We start from the raw sequence: 15,822 nt of genomic DNA, 5'->3' as shown, positions 1-15,822 counted from the left end.
AACTCTCAAAATCAACAAGAATGTGTTGCTGCCTTAAAAACTCCAAAATGCTCTCTTTGTAAATAAATAAGTGATTTCACTCTTAAATCACTCTCAACTATACTTCTAAGACTTTTCACAAGTCTTATATTCTATATTAACCTCTTGTATAAGCTTTGTCATACTACAATTACCCCAATTCTCTCATAAAATACTTCTAACTTCACAAAAAAAAAAATTATCACAATAAGAGGATCTCAAGGGAAGTTTATCATATAAAACCACAATGTTAGATTATAAATGATGTAAATCAGCAAAGAAATATAATACTAGTATTCTAAAACATCACTAAAAGGTATTTAACAACCTTCAAGATTAACAATGCACTTAACAACAAGTAAGAGCAAAATTACATCAATAACTAGATACAACAATGGTGTTAGATGATTCCAAATCCTAATATCAGCAACAACCAAAAGATCTACTCTTCAAAATAAGTAAGACTTCAAAGTACTTCAAAATTCACAACTAAAGTTAATTAGGTCTATAACCTATTGAAAAACAAGTACTATGAAGTCACAACACTTATCATCAGCAACTTTGCATACAAAGACAGTATTAAGTAAGATATCTCTCACTTTCAATATTTGTTATTTAGAGGTGGTGACTATTGTTCTAATAAACAACTTCCATCATTTGATGAATACACTTATCTAACATTCTATCGAGACTATCCATTCCTATCTTATCTACTAAAAGAATATATCTTAAGTATATTTTTTATATCCTTAAGATCCTTTGTCTATTCATCTACCTTACCTCTTGACCTTCTTACATACCAAGAGTCAACCTTTTGACTAATAATAACTTATCTAAACTAATATTATCTATAATATAATTTTTACTTATTTATTTTAATAACTTTAATAAAAAAATCACTCAAAGATAGTATGAATTTGAATGGTTTAGATTTGTTAAACAAGTTTCTAACCTATTAATCGACTATAAATACATATAAAGTCAAAATACCATCTAAGAAGATTATTTAGAAGATATTATGAAATTAATCTACTTTTATCTACTTCTACTAAATTATATATATAATTATTAGAATAAATATATATATATTTGTGATAAGAGCCAAAATATGTTGGAGTATCTTATTTATTGGGACGGATATGATATTAATAAATGTACATGCAAGCTAATAAAGAATCTTAAAAAATACAATAGAAAAAGTCAAAGCTTTTCATCAATAACTATTATCAAAATCAGAATAAAGATTTTAATAAATTTCTATTATAAAAAAAAGATAATCAATGAAGATTGCATTCCAACTTTTATCTTTTATCTTTATTTTTTTACATTAATGGTACCAACAAGATAGAGGATCAATAACCAATAGATTCAAATCAAGAGCTATTATTTATAGACTTATTAGATAAGATATTTTTATTATTACAACCTTTAAAATAATATAAAAGAAGTGAAGGCCTTTAAGAATGACACATTTTTCTTTCAATAGATGATGAGATATAATGTGTTTGATATTATGACCTTGGAAGAAACTTTCAATGTTTGGTGGTTTTATTAGAAGTAAAAACTCTTGATGTTGTTATAAATATTTTGTTTAAAAGAAGTTACAAAGCCTAAACAATAATTAAATAACAAGGTGTTCTTTTTTCCATGGAATGAAACATTATTGGTAGTTGAAAGAACCTATCAACTACCTTTAAAAGAATCAAAGATAAGACTTTGTAGTAAATATAATATCCTACATCTTAGACTTCTTCAACATGTAATCACCACTTCTTTTAGAACTCATCTTTAGAAAAAGAGGTATTATAGACATACAAATTTATTTTAATAGTTATTTAAATAATATAAATAAATATAAATTAATTAATCTGATAATATTTTATAGAATTATTTTTAAAAGCTTCATAGATGCAATTTCACATCTACACATATCTATAGGTGATTGGTGGATTAGAAACTTCGCTAACAAATTAGCCATATCTCACATATATTGGTAGCTTATTATACAAGCAACTAATGTGGCATTATCATATGGTTTGATTTTCTAACTAAGAATATATTGGATACCTAATTGTAGAAAATTTAACTTTAACTTATTAGAAAAGTTCTAATAAATAATATATTCTTATTATAGAAGCCACATAAATACAATAATATCAAAAAATATTCTATTAATAAAATTCTCTTTATATTTAAGAAGCTTTATATATGAAGCTTTTTAAAGCATTTAGAAATTTCTTAACATTCTTTTTTATACCAAATCACAAAAAAAATAAACCATAAATCTACTACAAATCATTTGAAATCTTAAAAATCCTAGTAGGTGCTTTATATCCTAATTTTTAAGCACTCAAGCACTATTTTCTCCATACCTCAAAAATCCAAAATCCAAATGCTACAAAATTTTTGTATAAAGTTTAAAAACATGATAATATATATTTTGAAATTTTATCCACTAATAAATCAGGTTACTTATTGTCTTTAGATTGCAAGTACTGACTTCAACTTCCTATATCCCCTTCATTCTAGCTTAGAATTCATCAAATAGTATTTGAAAAGTGTAGCCAAAAAACTTCTCTCTTCAATTCCAATCGCTAATCCTTCATTATTTTCTATATGTGTGCATTATGTCCAAAAGAATGACAGTATGTACAAAATCAACATCTTAACTTTGAGTGCCTATATCTCTCTTAAAAAAACTCCAAATCACACAAAATTTGGACCGAAATCATAGCCAAAAACCTAAACTTCGTGACTTTATTCTTTCAAGTTGAAATGCTCTAAAAAAAATAACCCTAATTCCTAATAAGGCTTCAAGGAACCTCCTTGAAGTCTACCATGTCTTTTGGCTAATAGCAATAGGGATTTTCATCATCCATCTCTACTCATCCATATGGATACCTTAACTACTCTTTTTGCTTTCAAAATCTCTCTCTAATCTTTTTTTTTAATAAGATTTACATAATATATGTTCTAAACACCAAATAAAAGAAACAAAACAAGTTTTTAAAAGTCACCAATGTCTAATAAAGGTGGCTCTAAATATATAAAACTATTACCAACATAAAATCAACTTCAATAATAGCCTTTTTAAATTAATTATTTCAAAGTAGTAATCTAATCATATTTTGTAATCAACTAAAATCTAATAACATAGCTCTCATTATATTGTATAATAAATTATATACATAGTAGGTGAACCACAATACAATAATGCACATATAAAAAAACTTATGTTGCAAGTTAAGATATATGTCTTGCAAATTGGATACATATCAAAGGTCATATTGAATGTTGTACTTATTGTTGTTTCTCATTTGAGAAATAACAATAAGTATGAAAATATCATCATTTCCTTGTAGCACGAATACCAAGAAAGAAGGTTGTATGATATGATGGGATATAGACGTGCCTAAAGTGACCAATATGCTGATGTGTAGAAGACTAGCAGACGGATTCCTCTCAAGATTGATTAGTTCATGGGATTGTACAAGAGTCAAGGTACTATATTCTTAAGATTGCGAGGTGGGGACGCCATGTGTAGCAGACTGATTGCATGGTGGGCAACAAGACTGGTGCCCTGGCGATGCTCGGAACAAAGGAATGCACCATTCTTGCAAGGAGAATCTGACCATGTCCTCGTCAAGCTCCTTGTTATTTATGTCCATGGCTTCAGAGTGAAAGATAATCTGGGATAGCAAGTAAGATCTCATATTCGCAAGCTGGAGCTACCGCAGGAACTACTGTTCATATTCCCTGTCTGCAAGTTCGATTCTGAAAATCAGAACTTTAATGTCGGTAATTTGCACCCCAATCCATCCTCCATCTACAGATCAGAGTCTAGTTGTCATCCGTTGTAGGTACGTAGATCCGGTGACACATAGCAGAAGACTAGAGGAAGGAGTGCGTCTCACGATGTTACGATGCGGGTGCTGTTAACGAGGTTGAAAACGAGATAAGTCAGAGGTAGCTTGCCACACATTCCCTCAGCACTAGTAAGAGCTCGGGAGTTTGAACTGCATTTCCCCATAAGCATGACAGAGATGAAGTGTGGAGCGGAACAAGATGCGGAAACATAGTCAGCGTGGTGTTCACTAGGGAATGAATCGGGGAAGTTGTGGTGACGAAAAGTTGGGAGGATCTTCGGCAGAAGAAGTCAGGCAAGGGTTAGTGATCATATCCACAAGTCGCTTTTTTATTTGGATTGGTGGTTGCGTTCTTTGCGCTTAGCTTGATCACCCACTGAGATTTTGTTGAACTTAGCACAGATGACGATGTCAATTTGTTCTCTCCAATGCTCGTTCGCCACACCATCCCTACCGAGGGGCTCTTGAATAGGCACGCCTCGATTCCGTGACGGGAGACAGCATCTTCGTGACAAGCCTACTTCGATTCCCACAAGCCGGTGGGTCTTTGCTGGGGGATCAATAGACGACTAACGCACAGTTCTTCGCCTTCGATCATTCCCATCCGTGCCCCTGTAACTGGGCTCGGCATAGGGCACAAGTTTACAACTGAACCTAATCTTATCACGGTTGCTGGCCCCACCGGTTTACACGGTAAACGAGCTTGGATGCATGGCTGCATGCCACTTGGCGGGTTCGATACGCAGGTTCGTCTTTTTAATGATTTTGTAACTGAGAAAAATGTTGACTATTGGAGAATGGGATCTGGCGAGGCTTCCCTCACCATGCCAAATTTGCGTAGCTCTAGCGTAAATCTGGTGGGTGGCGTGCCTTTGTGCAGTGCGCGGGATGTGCCACGCCATAATCTTGGTTTCGGTCTTTGAAACTGGGCCGATGGGGGTGCTCTTGACCTTGTCTATGAAGTAATCCTGGAAACTGGGTACCCCAAAATGAGGTAATTCACACTCAAGTGATTGTACGGCAGTATTTTATCTGGTGTTCCAGGTTAAATTGTCCTGTGCTCAGATGTGCTTGTGTTTACTGATTGCTACCATGCACAAAGACGACCCTGTCGTAGTAAGTGACAAGTATCGTCTTTTGTCTTGCAAAAATGAGACGCATTTGCTTCGCTGATCGTATGTGAAATATCCTGGGTGTGAAGAATTGAAAGTACGTCCAGCCAATTGCTTACACTAACAGAACTTACAATCCGATTCAATTTAATTCTGGTATTGTTGTAATCAATCAAGGCAACGGATGAGATCATGAGGGAAGAATTTATAATTTCTAAAGCATTGAGCACTGCGCACAGAAACCAATACGATGGGCCAAACTTCCGAATAGAAACGTTACATTTGTAAATTGATCCCCGAACAGAGTTTACACCAGGCTAGCTTGGTCTCAGATACTGGCAATGCATAGAACACTGGTACAACAATCTAATTTACAACAGGCTGGATAGAACGTATAATAGCCTGGATTGATGAAAGATTGGAGTTCACATTGGAATATATACAAGCGAGCCGGAAAAAGTGTCATCTAAAAGCTCCTAATTTGTGAAGTTGGGGGCTACCGAGCTAGGATGACATTTCTTGGCCTGCTCCGACGGCTCCGCAGACGGCGATGGAGGCACAACTGAAGCACAAAGCTCTTCCGGGAGCTTTTTAATCCCCTGCAAGTAGAACGTATAGAAGAGCTTGACCGGAAAGATGATTTGATGGAGCTTGGCCACGCCGTGGCACCCAGCGAAGATACCTGTGCCTCCCGTGACGACCAGTTCCGTGTCCTCGTAGGTGATGTATGGCCCTTGCACGGATATGTGGCCGTAGTCACCGAAGTAGAAACTGTACTGTGCCTCATAGCGGTCACCTTTCTTCTCGGCGTTGTGCGATATTAACGTGCAAATGCCCGCCGTTATTCCCAACCGCCTCTGCAACGATCCATCATACACCTGCGGTATTCGAAAGACCAGACTAGGGATCTAAGATGAGTGCTGGACTGACAGATTCAACCAGTGCAGCAACAACTTGCCATAGCCTATCCTACGGGGTATATGGAATCAATATTCGGCGGTCGAAGGAGCCACGGAAACGTGGACTGCGAGTCTCGAGGGATCAACTATGTAAGAGAGGCAGCAACAGTACCTTATTGCTGAAGGGCACAAGGTCGCCGAGACTGTTGGCATGAGCGCCATTTTCGTCCTTCTTGCCACCGAATGGCAAGATCACAGGGCTTCCTCTATCTCGCTCATTAATCTCATATACTGAGAGCTCCTGTACTCCCGCTAACTTGTCTACCTTATTCCCCATCTCTCCCAACACAACGTTAAAACACAAACGAAAGAACGAAGGAACGAACAGACACACACACTCCCAGTTCTCGGAATGAGGCAGGAGGAATTCTTATTGCACAGCACTGGTCATTGGAGCTCTCAAAACCAGCGACAAAGTATAGGTTCTCACTGGACCTCGTCAGAATTCGACGCGGGCCCAGAGAGATTTCTACTTGTCGAATATGGGTATCGGCCCGCTCATCTAACTATCTCTCTTTCCACCAATCAAGCGGTGAGAAGCAAGCAACTCCACTCTGAAGAAGCTATGCTTGATCACAAATATTGTAACCCAAGGCCGCACCAGAAGCCAACATATACACCTAACGGGTGTTCCAGGAACAGCCCGCTGACACAAAAATCACGTGACGGATTGCCAACGACCTTGCTGTGCATCTGGACCGAAGTTCCGACGATGGGCTCGGATCCACCCATCCATCCATAAGCGAGTCTGTAGCAGCAGTCCCCTCTTTCTGATTGATTGCAGCGACTTCCGCCTACCGATTGCACAGTCGACGTCACCGGAAGATAAAAGGAACCCAGCCCCTCGTTCCTTTGTAGATTCCGTCGCCGATTGACGGACTAATTAATTAGCCCCCCACTAGATGATGAATTGTTCCCTTACCAGCAGCCATCGTGGTGCGCTAACGTGTCTGGCAATCAGAAAGCCGATTGATTCAGGATTATCGTCGCCGGAATCTTATTATTCTGGCCCACAGTTTCAGTAACATATTTAAAAGAGATACATTTTCTATATACATATACATACATACATATATATATATATATATATATAAAAAATAAGGGCTCCATGATAGGGGGCGGAAAAACTGAGAAAATATTGTTTGAGAAAAGAAAATTGAAGGTGTCCATGGTGGATTTAGATTTGCTTGACACCTTTGGAGAAAGTTGCCATGGTTAGCCAAAACTATTTCATTTATGAATAGAATAATAGAATAGTTTTGACCCAGCTTATCCTCTCGCATTAAATTTCTCCAAGAAGAACAAGCAATTTTATTTCCACCTTTTGGTGGTTTTTGTGGCTAGATCAAAACAACTCTCAAGCTTGTATCAAGAAGGTTGTATCTCAAACCTTGAATCTTAAACCCTCTTATAGTAAATGTTCATAGTGTAGATTCATCCAATTTAAGAATTAGGTTAGGTTAAAAATGTTTTGGCATGCCCAATAACTTATAAGCCCAAATGCAAAGCCCACTAAGTGTGTTTTAAAATGTCAATTAACCATTATATTCTAGAATAATAATAAGAATAATAATAACATATTAGAAAATCTATTAGAGCAGAAGCAAAAAGCTTTGAGCTTAAGACTAAATGGAGTAGAGAACTTTTACTTATCACATGTTTATAATGTCTAATTTTTTGTGTTTTATTGCAAAAAATTGAATCAAATACATTAAAAAAGGATTTTATTTTCTTACAAAAACTTATGTCTAATTTTCATCTTTTAAATAATCATCTAAAAGACATTCTTCATCCAATGGTATAAATTTTGAAGCTGTATTGCAACATCAAATTATTAATTTTTCTATGAAATCAACTTTTTTTGGATTGTTCTTTTTATTTTACTGTTCTTCTATGTTACTTTTTTCTTTACTAAATTTAAGAAAAATAAACTTACTTACACAAAAAATATTAATTTATTAAAATATTATTTGCATATAATTATTAAATTGTAAAATATTATAACAATAATTAAGTAAACTGCATATCTACATATCTATGTATGATATGTAACCTCTAAATAACATAAAGACAAGAAAAATATTGGAATGTTTACATTCCAACATTATCCAAACATTTTTTTTAAGTAAAAACTCATTTAGAAATTTTCAACTACAACCTATTTACATTTCTAGATAAAAATTTGAAATCAGTAATTATTTGTTTATATATCTAATATACATTGTAGTCTTTCCACAAATAATTTTTTTAATATATTAAATTTACTGTTTTAAATTTTTATATCAGCACACTAAGAACATGTATACATCTACTGTCATAATGTCAATAATTATTTGTAAGATGGTGGATGTATGTAGATGTTTCTATGCAAAGGTTATTTTAAGAGATTTTAGAAAAGCTAATGCACAATTTAAAATGGTTTAGACTCAAAAAATTTAGTCATCATATAGAATATAATATTACTTAGTTGGCGTGTTATTGTATATAAACTAATGTTTAATTTTGTCATTTTTTTTAAATTTCTTTTTTTTCAACAATATAAGAGTTTTAATGAATAAACTAATATATATGGTGGATGGAATTTTTTTAGCTAGTATTTGTATCTATGCTTTATTTATTATTATAAGTATCCAAACATCAAAACATAAATAGACCATAAGTTATAAAATCTATTCATAACAAACCATATTTAAATTAAGAATATAAAACATTTAAATTAGTAATATCATGTATTATATTATATATAAAATAAATACTTTAATACAAATGTATGCTAATCAATAAATAATAATTATTAAGTAGTTTTTTTTATACTTAAATACTTTTTTCTATTATTTTTAAGTTTATTTATATTGAAAATCATGATTTAAAAATATTATAAGTATGTTTTACAAAAGATTTAACTATAAATATTTATTTCCGATATTCAAATAAAATATAGATTATTTTTTCTTAATACTAAAATAATTTTAATTTATGTGAAAAAATATAAAATCTTTAATTTTAACCAAAACAAATATTTTATTTATCTGCTTTTGATAATTTTATTTTTTGAAGTGCTCATTAGTAATGTTGAGTGGTATTATATAATTTTTTTTTTTTTTTTTTCCGTATCAGCCAATATATTAACAAAAATTATTGATTAAAATTACACACAAAGCCATCATTTTGGTGAAACAATTAGTCATCATGAGAATAAAACGTATTTAAACATCCAAGCCCTCACATTGACCAAAAAGCTACATACGCTTCAAGAGAAGTAGGTCGGCTGCAACAACTCTGTTCCCTCGCCAAACACTGCGCTTCATGAGAATGAACCACAGCGCTGCATCATCACAGACTTTGCAAACCTCAACCGGAAGGCCTCATGCGCCATGGAGACATGAGCAGGAAGTAATTTTATGCAATCACACACAGATTCCAAATAGACCAAGCACAACCTTCTTCACAGTTTTTCTTCAGTTGCTCATATATTAATTATAGTATAAACACATGAATAAACTTTATCACAACTAATCATCACCAATACACAATAATAATAATAATAATAACAATAACAAACACTGTTTCCACTTTACTTCACAAATTGATTTATAACTTTTTCTAAACATTACAATTTGTCCTATACTTACAAACACATCCATATATATATATATATATATATATATATTTACTAAAATATCTTTTCAACAAAAGGGTTAGTTTGTACATAAATTTTTTATGTATGATCTCTAGAGCAACAATATTTTTTAATTGGATCTGAGTATCATTGTGCTTGTGAATATGATTTTTTCTCATCTTCTACAAATAATTAATTTCTTTATCAATCTTGTCTTGGATTTCAAAGTCATCTTCTTCAATTTCCCACAACATATTTTAAAAAGAATCTTTAATATATATATATATATATATATTGATTTTGAGATCCATACTTTCCTACATAGATATCTTGTCCTTTGAACAGAAATAAAGAATCTATATACTTCAGTGTAAAAAATTAAATTAAATTAAGTATTATGAATATCTTGGAATAACAATTTGACGTTTGTGTGATGCAGAAGAATCTTATTTTTGTTTTTTGTATTTTGCTTTAAATATGAATTATTTTTAAAAGAATATATTTTATTTTTAGAATTTAATATTTTTTAAAAATATATCAGTTTATTGTTAAAGGAATTTGATTAAATAATTAGTTAATTTCTTAGGGTGCAAGATGAATTCAATGCATCCAGCAGGAGCCCAGTCCAGGTCCTGTTTCTCTGAGGAGAATCTCCACCAAGATGAATGAACCAATGGATGAGGTGGATGAATGAATGAGGGAGAGCCCACTGGGGATAATTATAAATATAAAGTAAAAAGGAAAAAGTGAATGTGCACGCAGAAAGTAGGAAATGAAAGAAGGATGGGGAGTCACAGAGACATGAGATACACATGGACCTTCAACAGACCGCGCTCTGCCAGGCTGTCAATAGTGACATGGCCGATGACGTCATTCTTTCTTGCACTGCCAGCTAGCGCTCTGATTCCTTTTCACACTGCCCTCGCTCTCCTTCGCTGTCTGTTGTTTCAGTCAGCCTTTTACACCGCAGATTGTGTTAAAAAACCGCTGCCTTTCTTTTGAAACTATATTGCATTGAAAAGAATAAACGAAATAAGCAGAAATAATAATAAAAAAACAACAATATTTGAGGAAATAAACAAGAAAGTGAAGAGAATGCTACTACACTTATTCACCCCTACAAACACTCTTATGTTGGATGAGTATACTTCAAACTTCCAACATGTATTTATTTATCAGCTTGCAGGAACAGATGGTTGTAGACTACAAAAGTACGTTCTTTTGATTCTTGTTGTCATATTTTTGAAGTATTTCCGTCTACCTGAACCATCCGTTGCCATTGCCAACTACTGTTATCTTCTAATAATAACACCTAGTAGACGTTCTACTGACCTTCTAGGGAGGTTGTGAAGATAACAATGGATTCGGCTTGTTTTATTAGTATATTGTTATGGCGAGGGGACATGACATGACAGCAAATATGCAACAAAGGGTCCACAAAACAGTCATACAGACACACACACACACACACACAGATATATATAGAGAGAGGTTAGCAAAATAGGGAGAGAGGAAATTTCCGGAGGAGGGGGAGGGATACAATAATAACAAAGATCTGATTCAGGCTGTGTATCTCACCCTCCTCCAAATTTTTCCTTCTCCCGTCTTTCGCATTCGCTGCAAATTTGCGTCTTCACATCGCAAGAGCTTGAAGGGCAGACTAGTTCTGTGAAACTTGGGCGGTACACAAAACCAACGGGGTTTAAGCTGTGAAAGCGGTTACCCTGGAGGGTTGGGAGTGTTTCTTTTCGGATGAGTGCGGTCCCGGTGGATTTAGAGAAGTCAATAGTTTCTATGGTGTGTTCAATGGTGTTAAAGATGGCCAACTGGTGGTCATCGAAGGGCACACAAGTGAACTCCGGATACACGAGCAAACCTCGTCCTCTGCTCCTCTTCTCCACCATCATGATGACCCACATCTTGTTTGAGGATTTTGCATCAATGTTCAACTTGTGAATGCGGAAATACGCTTCGTTCCCGCATTCCTGCTCGCTGAACAGATACACACATCCGTCGTGTTCCACAATCTGGGTGGACGCGAAGTTGCAACCCAATGCACCACCGCGTCCATTGTCCATTAGCGGAATGAGACGGTTAAGGTGACCTGGAATCCACTTCTTCTTCTTCAAATCATACACCAGAACTCCTCTTCCATGTGATTCGATGAAACCGACACACAGCAGAAGCTCCTCACCGGAAATCTCATTTTTATAGTAAGCTCCGTTTTGAAATTCGTTAAGACAGAAGGGCAGTCCAGATAAATCTGAATCCTCAGGACACTCCCATTCCCCAGTTCTGGAATCATATTGTTCCGTTTTGAAGGACAGTTCCTCGTTTCCCATGGCCGCACTTCCAGCCACCACAACCGTGTAGTGACCAGTGTCGTACACCCGGAGGTGCATCAGCACAGGATGCCTACGGAAATTCAGCGGAGGAAGGACCTTTACCTGTGATGAAAAGTCTTGAAAGAATAAGCATGAATTCTAAACCTCGAAAAGGATGATTAACAAGGATCTCTTGTCTTGTTTCCAGTATCCTTACAAAAATGAAGAAGGCTACCGTCGTGGCTGTGCAGGATGCAATGAACAGTGTCACAAAACAAAATGTTCACAATTGCAGCTAGTCACGCCGATTTAATTTCGAGAGCTAGAGGTAAAAAAACAATCAAAGCTGTTACAGAGGTGTTGGCCAAACCTGCTGTTTGAGAGGGTTGCAGACAATAATTTTTTCGAAGTCAGGTGCTTTGCCTACGTTGATGCACAAGAGGCCTCTATGGCATGCCACAAGGTAGTCCTTGAAGAGGTCGGCGTCGGGAGATGGAAAATGTTTGGGTGAGAAGTTCAATGGAGGAAGTTTCAACCACGAACTCCCGTCAAACCCAAGCCAGTGCAAGGCTCCTGAGGGATCTGTGGTGAAGACAACTGGGCTGAACGTACCCTCTGAAATTGCGCTCCGACGCGAATTGATAAATGTTGACCGAAAAATAGTGTTCTTGCAATCTCTGCTCAGTGTCCGCATCTGCATAACCTTAGACATTGGAAGCTTGCTGATAATAAGATCCATAATGTCTGGGGAAATATGTGGGCCTTCTCTTTCAGTCGTGACTGGCGATTTGCGCACCATTGGAACTTCTGTAAGATTATTTCTCATGAGACTTGTTGATGCAGAGTCGAAATTAGTAGCACCTTGCAAGACCTTTTCTTTGTCGTCTCTTTTCGAAATATCGCCATTCGAAGCAAGAAGGATTCTCTCTGTTCCTCGAGTTGTCTTGAGCTTTCTGTGTGATGAAGTTTTTCGTCGTTTGCTGTAGCGGTAAATTTTGCCAATCGAGACAGTTTGTTAGTTACGGATCCCATCGCTCTACAGAACTCGTAGAAGAGTGCTCTCGACCGAACTGGAGCTGACCGAAACGATGGGCATAAAATCTGGATAATTGTTACCAACAATTGAAATAGACTTCAAACTCAGATTGGAAACATATAATGCATGTCAATATTTGTTCGACTCTTTGTCGGCATGATGAGATCTTCAAACCAGACCGACCGCATGCCTACCTGGCTTAAAGACTAATCGATGTCGCTACTTTATGGAATCATTACGGTACATGAAAAGTATTATCACATGCGAATGGGTTACCGATGTTCTGCCCACAGATAATTTTGAAGCTTTTATTTTATTTTATTATATATATATATATATATATATATATATATATTTTGTGAACACTCTGAACTAAATCAAGATAAAGAAGTCATAACCCTCAAGTACAATTGGCACCGTCAATACGCACACTTGATGTTTTATTGGAATGAGCGAAGATGGTTTAGAATGCTTAGAGAACTTAAGAAGTGAAAAGCGCATCTAGGGGGGCAGAGACTACTGAATAGTATTATTTCCTTCTTCGTGTTCTTAGAATAGACGGTGGAAAATAAAGTTTATTTGATTTATTTTATTTTTATTTTTTTCTAATCCTAGATGCAAAGGATGTTTACAACAAGCAGCTCGAACAAACCTGTCTTGGTCCTGCCCCACCTTCGATGGAGAGCGGTTGTGACGATGATAAACACGAATGCCCGCCATGTTTGTGAAGATGAGAAAAACTAAGGTCAAACTTTGTGCAAAACCCCAGCCCAAACCAAAGCGGTGAGGATAGTAAAGGGTGCTCGGAAATCATCAAAAGCAAATTGGGTAGGATATTCGTATCTCATAAAAAAATACACGATTCTGCAAGGCCATGAAAAAATATTAGGCAGCGCAGAAGCAGAAGAAATTACCAACTACACCAAAGCGACTGCTACAGAATTAGCAAACCAACTTCTGACAGAGTGAAAGTCACTGCAATATTAACGATTAAGAGTTGAACAAAGTTTAGGTGATCAATGCTGCAAAACTTACGTTGCCGACAATCACATCGACTACCTAGAAAAATGAAGTTACAAGAAAAAGTTTCCAAAATCACCGCAGTGAAAAGAAATTCTAGACGAAGGACATAAATCCCTCTCACCCGTTATTTTCTTTCTTCGTTGTACTTAACACAACGTTGATGTAATGGAATAAAAACTGGTGGAAAAGTGAGGGCATATATATAGTGGTTCACACTTTTCAAAAGAAAAATTGATAATTCAATCATCCACGCCTTCAAAGATATCAGAGCAATAAGGTTTCTTCGAAAATCTTTTTCAAACTTATCTCATTTTGAACACCATATTAAATAAACATCGTAAATAGCAGGACCACTCAGGCTCGGAAGTGGGGGTGAAACACAAGCATCTGTCACAAGATCAAACAGGATAAAATTAATAAGTCTGGTGATAAAGAAGTGGGGTCGCAACAAATATAAAACCAAAATTACAAGTCTGACCAGATTCCTGACGTGGGGACGTCTCGTACATTTTCTGACACAACGATTGTAATATTTGATGCACATCAACGAACTCTGTTTCAGAAAACGCATTCCACAACATTTAAATGGGTCCAATCTTTCTACAATCCTCACATGTGAGATAGATGTTGGCGCTAATTTTCCCGATCACAGGCTTGTTGGTCTTCAGGGCTTCTATCATTCAAAGAAATGTCTAAACTCGAACCAAACGTGGGATCCAAACAGTACGTTAGGTATGTAGGGACCGAAGATTTCAAACCATCCAGAGGAAAACATTCTAGAACCACTCCTGCTCATATCTTGTCCACTCTTGTACACAGGAGATATTGGATCATCCATGTCGCGAACAGAAACGGCGAGAATAGCACAACCTCGGAAAGGATTGCAGCGCACACAACCCCTCAACCACAAGTTGCAACCTGCGTTATCGTCGTCGTAGAGCAACAAATTTCGTACTATATCCACAATCAGCATACTCTCGACTAAACCACGTACAGATCGTGCACACAAGGCATTAAGTCGTTAACAATTCTGCCGAAATCAAGCTTGTCAAACCAAATTCAAAACCACGATGGAATTTTTGGATGAAACGCTGAGAAAACAACAACGATTTGAAACGCTTGTCCAAATCCAAAGCTTGACAAGCTTGAATTTGGTTTGAAAAGCTTGTCCGTGAGAACAGCACAAAGTACAGCCTTCGTTCATCCATCGCTTAGTCCATACACCCTGTACGTAGTAGAGAGAGAACCAGAAAGAGAACTCAATTGGGGTGTAAACGTCACTCTGCTCGCACACATGAACCTGGGCAAGGCCACGTTTGCTAGGAATGCAGTTGCGGGAGCATCGTAAAGAAACACAGCAAGGCAGTAAATTAACCGGTGCGACACCTGATCATCAGCAGTACTCCTGCCGGGGAAAGTTAATTGGATTGAATCGCGCAAACTCCCAAGAGTCAGTTGTTGCAGAGAAACGAGCTCCTAAGGTTTACTAATTTGCCAAATGCTCCACCGGACGCATAATCCTGCGGATTTATAACTTATACTTTGCAACAGAGTCTTATACCACAGGTTCAGAATTTCCAGATTCAAAATCAGAAGGCGAATGCCTACATGACCTACAGAAGTTTGACTGCGATAAGGGGAAGAATCGGTATGAGAATCCTGGCACAACTCCCCGAGTAGACAAATCGAACTCCTCCAACTCCGCACACGACAACGAACATGCCAAAATTAATGCACTTGCAGACACGTAAATACTATTAAAATCTGTACAGGTCCCACATTCCATCATGGTCTATTATGAAAAGTCTGTTCAGACTTGTACAGACACATTCCGACGGCCAGAAGCTTCGGTCCAAGGTTCTATG

General features: G+C 36.2%; 2 protein-coding genes and 1 long non-coding RNA gene across 8 annotated transcripts; 1 reads left to right on the top strand and 2 right to left on the bottom strand.

The window, feature by feature from the left end:
• Positions 1–1,943: 1,943 nt before the first annotated feature.
• On the top strand, positions 1,944–5,441 carry LOC112280617 (uncharacterized). The gene is made up of 3 exons (XR_012217276.2): positions 1,944–4,184; positions 4,287–4,630; positions 4,765–5,441. It is a non-coding gene; the product is annotated as an uncharacterized LOC112280617 (long non-coding RNA).
• Positions 5,258–6,528, bottom strand: LOC112280616 (allene oxide cyclase, chloroplastic). The gene is made up of 2 exons (XM_024516282.3): positions 6,068–6,528; positions 5,258–5,874 (listed from the first exon to the last, which is right to left on the bottom strand). The coding sequence occupies exons 1-2, from the start codon at positions 6,230–6,232 to the stop codon at positions 5,473–5,475; spliced, it is 567 nt and encodes a 188-aa protein (XP_024372050.1). The 5' UTR covers positions 6,233–6,528; the 3' UTR covers positions 5,258–5,472.
• A 4,191-nt stretch (positions 6,529–10,719) lies between these two features.
• LOC112280008 (uncharacterized) lies at positions 10,720–15,474 on the bottom strand. Of its 6 annotated transcripts, none has more exons than XM_090248464.1 (6): positions 15,344–15,474; positions 14,571–15,182; positions 14,079–14,344; positions 13,587–13,798; positions 12,269–12,999; positions 10,720–12,021 (listed from the first exon to the last, which is right to left on the bottom strand). In XM_090248464.1, exons 5-6 carry the CDS (start codon positions 12,722–12,724, stop codon positions 11,149–11,151), a joined length of 1,329 nt encoding a protein of 442 aa, XP_090104590.1. In that variant the 5' UTR covers positions 12,725–12,999; positions 13,587–13,798; positions 14,079–14,344; positions 14,571–15,182; positions 15,344–15,474; the 3' UTR covers positions 10,720–11,148. The 6 variants fall into 6 exon arrangements, with proteins under 6 accessions (XP_090104590.1, XP_024370668.1, XP_024370669.1 ...); XM_024514900.3 differs by having other exon boundaries at positions 12,269–12,878; XM_024514901.3 differs by lacking the exon at positions 14,571–15,182 and having other exon boundaries at positions 12,269–12,878; positions 13,970–14,344.
• Positions 15,475–15,822: the final 348 nt, after the last annotated feature.

Source organism: Physcomitrium patens, chromosome 3, assembly GCF_059467195.1.
Source record: "Physcomitrium patens ecotype Gransden chromosome 3, ASM5946719v1, whole genome shotgun sequence".
NCBI classification, from domain to species: domain Eukaryota; kingdom Viridiplantae; phylum Streptophyta; class Bryopsida; order Funariales; family Funariaceae; genus Physcomitrium; species Physcomitrium patens.
Note: the sequence above shows the minus strand (reverse complement) of the source record. Positions and strands in the feature narration are given on the sequence as shown.